This window comes from Prinia subflava, chromosome 19 (genome assembly GCF_021018805.1).
Source record: "Prinia subflava isolate CZ2003 ecotype Zambia chromosome 19, Cam_Psub_1.2, whole genome shotgun sequence".
Taxonomy (NCBI): domain Eukaryota; kingdom Metazoa; phylum Chordata; class Aves; order Passeriformes; family Cisticolidae; genus Prinia; species Prinia subflava.
In genome coordinates, this window is record NC_086265.1 from 13,757,442 (window position 1) to 13,768,763 (window position 11,322).

General features: G+C 45.5%; 1 protein-coding gene across 4 annotated transcripts in view; it reads left to right on the forward strand.

The window, feature by feature from the left end:
• The window catches only part of MORC2 (MORC family CW-type zinc finger 2), a 50,652-nt gene extending 45,436 nt beyond the window's left edge, over window positions 1-5,216 (forward strand). For 3 of the 4 annotated variants that reach the window (XM_063416235.1, XM_063416239.1, XM_063416238.1), the window contains 7 exons: window positions 6-146; window positions 238-292; window positions 1,065-1,206; window positions 1,543-1,734; window positions 1,829-1,922; window positions 3,275-3,463; window positions 4,310-5,216. In XM_063416235.1, the coding sequence (XP_063272305.1) occupies window positions 6-146; window positions 238-292; window positions 1,065-1,206; window positions 1,543-1,734; window positions 1,829-1,922; window positions 3,275-3,463; window positions 4,310-4,378 (882 nt within the window). In that variant the 3' untranslated portion in view covers window positions 4,379-5,216. Of the gene's footprint in view, window positions 1-5; window positions 147-237; window positions 293-1,064; window positions 1,207-1,542; window positions 1,735-1,828; window positions 1,946-3,274; window positions 3,464-4,309 lie in introns of those variants that run through there. The other variant, XM_063416237.1, reaches the window with a different exon arrangement.
• Window positions 5,217-11,322: the final 6,106 nt, after the last annotated feature.

Consider the following 11,322-nt stretch of genomic DNA (forward strand, 5'->3'; position numbering starts at 1 on the left):
TTCAGGCCTCCAGCACTCGAAAGAGGGCCTTGAATATCCGAGAAGATGGGTCTGAGGAGGAGGGGGAGCCCAAAAAGGAGAGGACAAAACGAGGAAAATTTTTGGCAGTGAAAGAAGAGAAGAATTCCAGTGAGGTGGTGGTGGAGGTGAGTGTGCTAGTTTCCCCAACAGAAGGTATTTGTCAGGTGTTTATAATCTTGATGGGAGGCAACTAATGTGAACTCTCTCTGCTCCCAGCTCACAGACAGTGCTGGAGAGGAGGAGTTGTTGGAACTGAAGAAAGCACAGAAAGGTGAGAAATGAGCCCTTGGGTTGCCACTAGTATCTGATGTAGAAAAGGACTGTTGCACCAGTTAAACGTGTGATTTCAATAATGAGATTTTTAAATAAGAAAAGCGTAAGTTTAAATTCCAACCCCCAAGATTACTCTAACTTGCATGAAACATTTTGGCTGGGAACCCATTGATTGGAGCACAGGCAGTTGTGGTGTGGAAAGGTCTGTGATTGATGGCTGTGTCACGTTTGTGAGGGTGGGGCTGGGCTGCAGGGTGTAGCTGATGACATGTTCACCCTTCCTGAGTGGATCATGCAGCCATGCCAGCTGGAAAGTGCTCAGGACTGTATCCAGATCTGCTGCACTGCTGTGAGAGAAGAGGGGCTGGGAGACCCCAGGAAAGGTGATAGCCAGGGTGTTACTGCACCATCTGCCAGAGCAGGGCATCTTTTCAGCATGCTTCCAAGGAGTGTCTGGAAAGTGACCTACTAGGGACATATGGCAAATTGTCCTAGAGCCCATCATAAGACTGTATAGCCCATATTGAACAGCTTGGAGTACAGGAAAAACCTTCCATCTGGAATTACCAGCTCATTTCCATGCATCTTCATGTTTCTCAGCAGGAGCTGACTTGTGTGTCTGTTGTGTTTTGATGATGTCCATACTGCTTGAGGGCATTGTCACAGGTTCAGGTGTGCTTCCTGCTGAGGTGCCTGAATCTCTAGAGCTCCTGTAGAATGTGCTTTCCAGCAGCTGAATGTTTGCAAACACCTTTGTTTCCCCCTCACAGATAAAGGGCTGCATGTGGAGGTGCGTGTGAACAAGGAATGGTTCACAGGCCGTGTCACGGCTGTGGAACGGGTCAGGCACGCAATCCGGTGGAAGGTGAAGTTTGATTATGTCCCAACAGACACCACACCAAGGGATCGCTGGTAACTGTCTCAAGCTACTGGATTTTGGAGGCTTGTTTTGTTTTTGGGAGGATGGGCCTGTTTTATTGCCATAGATGCTGAAGACAAGTATGCTGTTGTCATGTCAGGAAACGTGTGAGGTCAGGACTTTCTAGGACTTCATAAGGAATGGGCATGACAGACTCCATCAGTCTGTCACTCTGATACCTGCCCTGGAGGCAGCTGTTGTGTGTCTAGAAGTCTGTGTGACGCTTGGGTACAGGTTCTGATGAAACTGTTAACCATGTTTTAATGTATGTCCAATGTATGTCCAATGTAGAAAAAGATTCCTGACATTCTCTTAATACTTCTTCACAGGGTTGAGAAAGGCAGTGAGGATGTAAGGCTTATGAAGCCTCCTTCTCCTGAGTACCAGGCTCCAGACACACAGCAGGAAGAGGAGGTGGTCATGGCTGAACCTTCTACCTCGGATTGCATCAGAATCGAGCCTGACACCACTGGTCCCAGCAGCAGCCAAGAAACAGTTGACTTGCTGGTCCAGATCCTTCGGTGGGTTCACCGCAGACCTTGTGAGTTCTGCAGTCTGATTGCTTCAGTCTGTTAAACTCCCAACTCTGGTTTTGTGTTTTGTTTTCCTGCACAGGAATTGTTTGCGATACTTCTTGCCCCCAAGTTTTCCAATTTCCAAGAATGAGCTGAGTTCCATGAGCTCAGAAGGGTTGTTGGCATTTCCCTTGGTGAGTTCAGTACTTCTATAAAAGTAAGTTTGTATGTTTTCCCCACACATATTCCATTCTTACGGCAAATGTGCATCTTGCTGATGTAAGAGTGCACGCTTGAAAAGATAATTTGGATCCTTGGCAGACTAACATAGCTGAGGAAAAGAATGAGAGATCTCTGAGAGTCTTGTGACAGTTGTCTGAGGATTTTTCTAATTACTGTGCATCTGTGTGGGAATGCTGTTGGCTGCTACTATCTTAAATTTTTAACCATTGCTGTTAAACTTCTAAAAAAGAGAGACCAGGTTAGAGGTTTGTAGAAGCAGGAGATGGATATAGCTGCTTCTTTTGCTCCCAGCCTTATAACTTATCTGGAGACTGTCTTAAAAATTATAAATAATAAAAAATAATTATCCCCAGATTAACAGAATATTCTGAGTTGGAAGGAAAACACAAGGATCATCAAGTCCAAGTCTTAGGTAAATGGTCCATACAGGGATTGAATCCACAACATTAGTGTGGATTCAATCCCTTTATAGGCTATTTACTTTAGTGTGAGAGAACATGAAAGCCAACTCCTTCCCACTTGTCCACTTGACTGCCAGTGAGTCACCTGCACACCTTAAGACTTTTGACCTCTGTTTGAGCGCAGCACAGGTGAGACTGAGCTTCTACCAGAAAGCTGGTACTGAGGGGACCAGTGCTGGCTGGAATGCAGGGCAAGGGAACTGGCATCTCTGACTTCTTCCTTCTCCAACATACCACCAAGAGAGACCTTTCTAAGGAGGCACATGTAAAAAGCTGCCTGCAGATGACCACATGACCAAAACAATTTTGTACTCTCACACTCGCAGTGTGTGTATTAGCAGTCTGTCTGTTGTCTCCTCCCCTTCTGTTAACTCAGGCATCTATTGACATTTACTGGAGTTACCACTCCTGCTTCTTTCACAGGACACCTTGTGTCAAGGGTTTTTGATGAGTGTAGCTGTCGCTACCTTGCAGTGAGAGGCTGTGTTGTCTGGGTGATCTGTACCAAGGATACTCACAGTGTACAGGGGATCTCAGTCCTGCAGCATACCTGTGGGTTCTGGCTTTTGAAAGTACACTGCACCCTTAATCTAAATTCAAGCAGCTTTGGGGGCAGTTCTGGTATTGGAAGAACGTGAAAAGCTGTGTGAATTCTGTGTTGGCTGGTGTAGGCAAATCAGATGTGAATATGAGCATAGGCAGGGTGTGCAGGGGCATGCTGTGGGGAGGATTTGATCATGGGGCCAGGAGTTTGAATCTTCTGCAGCTTGTGAGTGCTCATGTTTTTGTGATGCTTGATGCTTTCTCTTAAAGTGACACCTGTTGTCTTTTGTCTACTACAGAAAGAATATTTTAAGCAGTATGAGGTGGGTCTGCAGAACCTGTGCAATTCATATCAGACACGTGCCGATGCCCGGGCCAAAGCCTGCGAGGAAAACCTCCGGAACTCAGAGAGAAAGCTGAGGGAAACAGAGGAGAAACTGCAGAAGTTGAGGACTAATATCATGGCCCTTCTACAGAAAGTGCAGGAGGTGGGTGAGGAGGAGTAGCAAACCCTGAGCTGCCTCAGAGTAGCCACCTGACTCATCCTCTTCAGGCATTACAAGTGTTTCAGTCCAGCACTTCACTGGGCTCCAGCTTTCTCAGTTGGGAAGAGCTTGGGCTGTCACTACCCACTCTTGAGATCCAGGCTCTGGGAGTCCTGATGTGTGTTAATTCTCACAGAATAATTTTTCATGGTGTTTACATAATGCACAGGTTCTATTTGTTCTCTGCTGTAAGGCTGCTTGAGAATTTCCCCAGGCATAGGCAGTGCTCAGCAGGGAATTTTTGCCCTGTACTTGGGGAGATTCTGAACTCCACATATAGAAATGCAAACCTTTAAACAAAAAATATTAAAAAGTCTTGTGGTGAAATTGATATATTAGTTATACTATTAAATTAAAGTAGAAAATAGATAATTAAAACATTTAAATAAATAAACTAACTTTAAATTAAAAAAATACTTTAATAAAATCAAGATCACCTGGAAAGGCTACTGAAAGCATCTGGAAGCAGTTTCTCCCTGTTAGGAAAATGTTAAATCTAAAAGAACCCCAACTAAACCTGCCTCGACCAAAATCAGTACAGTAAATCCATCACTTGAGTGCATTGTTTGAGCATCAGGTGTGATGGGTTTCCAGTGTTGTCTTTCAGATGCTGACAGGGAAAGCTAGGGATGCTGTCACTGCAGCTGTCAGCAGTTGGAGGGTGCTATAGATTGGGGCACAGAAACTGAGCAGGCCAGGTCAAACAGAGGATGCTAAGCTGCTCCTCTTTTCTTGCACTGTTCTTCAGGATCCATTTCTCACTGGTATTCCTTGTTGCTTTGGTTTCAGGACATTGATATTAATACAGATGATGAACTGGATGCATATATTGAGGACTTGATCATGAAAGGAGACTGAGCAGCTCCAGTACAAGTCCTGGAGAAGTGCAGAAGAGCTGGCTGCTGCAAAGGGAGATGTGGATCTCTATGTGGGTGGACTGGGGCAGCTGATGAGGAGAGAGTTTTTTAGACAGTGCTCATGTTGGTGTACAACTTGTTCCCATGACTGTACATGAGAAACACTCATGCTGTTGGCAGGAAAATTTTTAACTTTGTAGTTCTCTGAATCTCTCCCCTTTGTTTATAAATATTTATTTTTAAAAGAAATGAGAACTGTGCCTGATACGAGGGGTGTTTTTAGTGATGTAGAAGTGTGAGTACCCCTTTTGCAACTTGAGTATATTGATATGCTAAACCTGGGAGCTTGGAGCAACCTGCTTAGCCTACAAGTTCTCCAGTAATAACCTGGCAGCAACTGAAAAATAAGTCTTGAGTTGTGGAAGAGGAGTTCAGTATTTTTTTGTGGAAGATATTGAACTTGGGCTAGAGAAGGCCAAGCCATGAATTGGAGCTATAGAAAGATCTCCGTGTATTTTTGAGCAGAGGGGATGGAACCTCGGTGGATCTCGGAAATGTGGCACTGGCACCTACAGTGAGCTTCCTGAATAGGAGGTCGCTGCAAGCAGGTGGAACTGCCACCATGGGAATAGCTAAGAGGCCGAGGGTCCTTCTAGAAGAGGATCAGCTCCTCAACTGCTCACAGTGGGCTGTGAGCATCAGAGGAAGAATGCTGGAGTTCGGGTTCTCTGCTTGCAGTCACTTTATCACTCACTTCTGCTGCTGTTTCTTTGAGGCATAACTACAGCATCAAAAGAACTCCTTGACCACCTGACAATAAAGTGACCCCTGTTCTATTGTCCCCCCCTCAGGTTTGTGTTGCTTTGATCAATTTGCTTTACCAGGTAATTTTATTATTAAAGATTTCTAATTATTAGAGAAAGACTATTTGGAGCCTTCAGAGCTACTCTGCTGATTGGCATCTGGCCCTGTGCCTGCAGCAAGGAAAATACCTGTCCCTTATCCTTCAGCTCCTGGTAGGCCACTTGTGGCCAAGGGGACTTGGTTAGAGTTTGTCAGCTGGCCAGCAGCTTCTCAGGCCTGCTAGGACAAAGCATCTGTGGACTAGTGCTTGGAAACTGGCGTCCCCTGCAAGCCAAATGGTTGGAGAAATGTGTGAGCAAGAGGTACCCTCTATCAGGGAGGTCAGGTGGAATGGACCCTTGGGGTTGACACCTGGATGTGTAATAGATGTTTTGCAGAAAACCCTTCCAAATTAAATATCTGTTGCACAGAAAATCTTTGGCACTAATGTTTATAGTCCTGAAGAACTCGCAAGTTTCTACACACTGCAGAAGAGGGGGAAGGCTTTTGCTTATTACCTGAATTCCAGGTGCTTGTCATAGCACATGATGAGACTGACTGCTTCCATCCAGAATCTGGGCCTGACATCCTGCCGCTATTGTATTAAGGGCGGCTAATAACGACATAACTCAGGTCTTCTCCAGAAGGCAAGAGCAAATCTTTATTGTACATCATCCTTTTTATAGACAGTTTCGAGAGAATAAGACATAATTGGTCCTCAAACCAACATTTCTCCATCACTGGCCACTCAGGAACAATAGCCTTTGCAAACACCTTGCATGTAAACAGCAAGTTGGAAAAACAGCAGGTGCAAGGACTTGTTTTGATTCCTTCTCACAGTTTTTCAGGCCAGTGTGGGAAAGTTATGTGACTTGCTTTCCCACAGACTCTGCTGCTGTCTGATACTTGAAAATCTCTCCCTCTGACCTGGCTGTCGGCATCCACAGACATCCCACAATAAATGAAGGTAAGGAGTATTCCCTTATCCTCATACACTTTCCTGCACAAAGGGGCAGCATTCGTTAAACAAAGGAACAGGCTCTACCCGTCTGCATTTCCTCACATACTGGAGGTTTGTGGTGATGATACACTGCAGTTTCTGATGAAAATAATCTGGAGAAGATGCATTTTTTATTAAAGTGAAAGAAGTCTTTGTCCTTCCTAGGAGCCAGCAGACATTCTAGAGAAGATTTTGTTATGTTGCAATTCAGCAATATAATAATATAATTTTGTTATATTGCAGCTGCTGCTGCACACAGGCTTTAATTTCTGACACCCAGAGGGCACCACTGTGGGGCTAACAACTCTTACATAGTTCTTGAACTTCCTGGCACAGTTTGATTCCCTAGTTCTCTCATGTTTTGAGGTTTGGGATTTTTTTCCTCTGTTCTGTGGAACTTCTCATTTCCAAGTTTAACTCTGGTTTTTAATGCATTTAATTTTTTTGATTGTCTACCAAGTTGTTTTTTCTTTTTTTTTTTTGCCAGGAAGAGAAAGCCAAGAACTTTTAAGTGCCAATAAAACATGTTTTTCATTCTCAAACCCTTTTGGGCAATTCTCTGCAGCTGCTTTTTTCTTTTTCTTGAATTTGTTTCTCTAAATTCGTTAAGCAAGTCTATGTGTAACATCAGGTTTTAGTAACACCTTTAAAACCCATAGGCTTAGAATGCGTCCAGAGGGAATCCAAGCTCCAAGTGGGGTATACTCCAGAGCTATAGCAGCTGGAGCAGGGCATTTTCCTGTTGAGCTCTTAAAATCAGGGGTGGACATTGCCCCACAGCTCTGCACCACACACCTCTCCCATGAGTGTTCTTCCCTGGTATCACACAGGGATGTCCCTGTCACATATTGCAGGTCATTCCAGGTGCCATCAAGAACCTGTCCCCTGCCTGTAACCCTGTCATGACACCTCTGTCCTGCAGTTAAGACTCTTGATGGCTCAGCTGTTCCCTTAAGTCTTCCTCTTTACTTTCAACTGTTTCTCACAGCAGAAGTACTAAGGACACGAGTTTCATTTTCCCCTCCCCCTCTCTATGGCCAGCTTAGTCCCTTCCTTATGCATTTCATATTAGGAATTCCTCCCAGAGATGTCAGCTGGGTACTTCATGCCAGCTCTCTTCTGATGCATTTTTCCTTCAAGCTCTACCCGTTGCATCTGCTGAAGGCAGCAGGAACAGCAGATGACTGACATTCTTGCCTGCAGGAAAGTAAAGGCAGTGTGGCAGCAAGGGTCACTGGGAGAAACCAAGTGGGTCAGAGAAAATTGCCAATTCTTGATAATTGCTGTGGACTAAAATGCTGTGGAAATGAAGAGGATGTCTTGCATGCACAGCTCTGCAGAGGTGTAAAGTAACACTGATCTGGTTTGGATGGAGAATGCTGAGGGGTGTGTCCATGCAGTTCTGGAGGTGTTCATTGTCCCTGAAAATTCCTCAGTGTCCAGAGTTGCTTCTTAGCAAGGAAATGAGGAGGACTGTGTGGTTCCTGTCCTTTTGAAACACTTCTTGATACACTTTTTGTCAACCAGAGCTTTCACCTTGTCTTGGTTTGAAAGACAGGTGTCTGCCAAGGAAAGCAGGAACATCCCTTGGAATGGACTATCACCCACTTCTCTCTGAATTATCATAACTTTGAAATTAAGGGACTTTCAGCAAACATAAGGGAAAAGGAATAGCAGTTCTTTACTAGTATGTATAACGAGGCTAACAAACAACAACTCTGGCATTAACAACAAACAGAATTAGAGACCCAGTCCCAGACTTCTGGCTGCAGACACCTTCCCCTTTGGTGCAGTTCGAGGCTCCCGGCCGGGCAGGGAGGGTGCAATGATTCCCCCGCCGCTGCAGGGGGCGGTGTGGCTGAGCTAGGTCGTCTCTCATGTAACGGTGGACATGCTGGTGGAAGGGATGGAAACAGAGTTTGCTTCACAGACCTCCAGGGGCACCTGATCCTGGTGCCCCAGCAGGAACCTCGGAAGCAGCAAGCTAAAATGACAGGAATGAACTCACCCAGGATAGCAAGCATGAGGCAGCAGAAACTCATCAGCTGTAGCAGGAGCCAGGAGGTGTCCTGGCAGGCAGGGGATGTGGGGTTACAGTCTTGCAGAAAAACCCAGGAGCAGTAGCGGAGGCGCAGTGGGGGCTGGACAGCAGCTCCACAGCTCTCAAATAGGACTGGGGGAGGCTCTCCAGGAAGGGGAAGGAGCTCAGGGATTTCCCCTCAGGCACCCAAGCAGACAGTGAAGGGTCCTTTGGTGAGGAAGGATGCTAATAAGGTCCTACTGCAATGGCCACTCTTACGAGCAGAGTTCCATTCGTAGTAGAAGGCAGCGGGAAACAGAGCCCCGCAGTGGTGGTGAATTCTTCCCACAGCAACCACAGTATCTTTCACCTACAAAAGCCTAGAAAGCACTCTTGCTAGGAGCTAGGAGCCCAGCCGCATTTTCCCCAGCCCAATTCTCTTGGTATCTCTGCCCCTCTGAGAGAAACCCACAGGTAAGAGAACTGCAGCCAGGTGCCCTCCTCTTCTGAGCTTCGCAACTTCTTTTGTCTCTCTTGAATACCAATTGTTACATTTTCTTAGCCACAGATAGGACAAAATTCTATGAGAGAAAGAAACAAAAAGAAAAAATACTGAACTCAAACACTCGCCATTAAAGATGCAAGCAATTGCCATCACAGAGTGCAGTTCCTGTAAGTACCTGTCTCAGTTTGAAGAGAAATTCTAGGGGAAAAACACTCTAAAATTAGTGTTTTTCTCCAAAGAGAGGGAGAGAGCTTCAATAACTGCCTTTCCTCTACGAACGAGAGAAATGGATACATGGGGGTGAAAGTGAAAAAAAGAGAAACTTTTTATTAACAAAAGAAAAAACATAATAGGGGTGTCTGCAACACACTGGAAAAAAATGAAAAAGAAAAGAAAAAAAGAAAAAAAAAGAAAAAAAGAAAAAAAAGAAAAAAGGAAAAAGAACGAAAAAAAGAAAAACGAAAAAAGGAAAAAGGAAGAGGAAGAGGGAAAGAGAGAGAGAGAAGGAGAGAGAAAGAGAGAAAGAGAGAGAAGGAGAGAGAGAAGGAGAGAGAGAGGAGAGAGAGAGAGAGAAAGAGAGAGAAAGAGAGAAAGAGAGAGAGAGAGAGAGAGAGAGAAAGAGAGAGAGAGAGAAGAGAGAGAAAGAGAGAGAGAGAGAGAGAGAAAGAGAGAGAAAGAGAAAAAAATTTTTGAACCTTACACCACACCCCTACCTCACTGTCATGGGTTTTAGATTAAGCAATTACTACTCAAAAACAAACTAATCTTTAATTCAGCAAGGGAGAGAGGAGTCTCTCTGGTACTACAGACTGTTCTCCAGAACACACAGGTCTACTCCTTATGTGTTTTTATGTTACCCGTGGCACTGCCTGGAGAAGTCTGCTAGGGTGACTCTCTCTTTTTCTTATGTCTAGCGCTCTCACTGCTGTCTCATAGGCCAAAACTACATACAGGGCTTTTTAAGGATGCTGCATGCCGAGCTCTCTCCCTTTTTACCCAGGGGCCGGGGTTCCAGGAGCAGGTCTGCCCTGAAGGCAGAGGGCGCTACTTCACTCTCCCTCTCTTTTCTCTGCTCGCTCCACTCTTCAAGTGCCAGTCACGGTAGCAAAAGCAGGGCAGCTGCATCTACCCAAAATGCAGTTTATGTTCAAAAGAGACTTAAGTTCAGTCTATGGCTGACATTATGCAAGAGAAGTCCAGCTCAGAAGGCTACTCTTCTCATTCTTCTATCGGGTTCCTTCCAATCATGCTTTATCATCTCGGTCCTAGGCCGCTTCCCTCTCTCCGAAACTACCAGTCATGAGAATCAATGTCTAAGAAAAGTTTCTTTTTGCTAAGCAAGGGTTAACAGTTTTTTCTCGGCAGGGTGCTGCAGGCTCAGGCACTCCCAGGCTAGGCAACCCCCACGCGGCTGGGGCACCTTCTCCCGGAGTTTGGGGGAGAAGAGGGGGTGAGCACACACAGAAGGCACTTCCACAGTTTTCCACCCCTCCATCCTGGACGGGGCAGCTCAGTTCTAGTCTTGTGTACTCTCTTCTCTTCCCCCGGGGCTCCGGCTTACCTGAGCCGACCACGTGTTTTCCCCTCCCCCACCCAGCCTCGTGGCTGGGCAGGGGAAGGAGACCTGAAACGTCTCTCTGCTGAAACCAGGATCCAAAAAAGAGGCCGAACCCTCTTGGAGTCTTGCTTTTAACTCTTTGTGTCCTCAGAGGCGTGTCCAAACCTCCGAGTGACCAATCTAGGTGCCAGCAGAAAAGCTGATTACTGATTGGGCTGCCCACATCCCCCTGGAAAAATTCACCTCTCCCGCAACCACGACACTCACCACGTGGCTAAAAGGCAAAGATGGCAACCGTCCTTCTTTGTCTATGCGGAGAGGAGGAGAAAAGAGTTCACAGCAGCATTGAACTTTCTGGAGTGGGTCTTCTCCTTGCAGCAACTGAAGTTGGTGGATTTAAATATCCTTTCTCATGTTAGTTCAGCTTGTGACAAGCAACACTCACCTTTAAAATTTCAAAGTTTTATTAAACCATAACAAAATACAATAAAAGACTGAATAAGGAGAAAGAGGAGTGCAGGGAGTCTCTGTGACCAGAAGCCATGTGCTTGTCTACCAAATAGATGCTTTTCCTTTTATACCATCAGCCCAGCATAAAGTTTTGTCAGTCAACTCCTTCTTTGCCATCCATTGGTGGAGATCACTTTCTTACATCTTGATCGGAGGTCAGGTGTCATTATGCTGCACCTCTTAGTAACAAGCTGGCCATGCCCAAATGCCCCAACTACCAAGGCCATCCCATGACAACAATACAAGGTGGAGGGAAAAGAGGACTCTGGGAGGACATACCACAGTAACACATAGCTATACATCCACAAAACTTCTTCTAACGTACACCTAATATTTATCCCTTAATTGTGAGAGCCAACCATTGCATTACTCATCTATAAAAAGCTCCTCTGAGGTCTTGGTTTGGGGCAGTCCCGCTGGCACCCCGGACAGCCAAAGAAAGGAAAACAAAACAAAACCAAAAAAAAGCCAAAACAGTTCAAGTAAAAAAAACCAAATGGCCAAGAGGA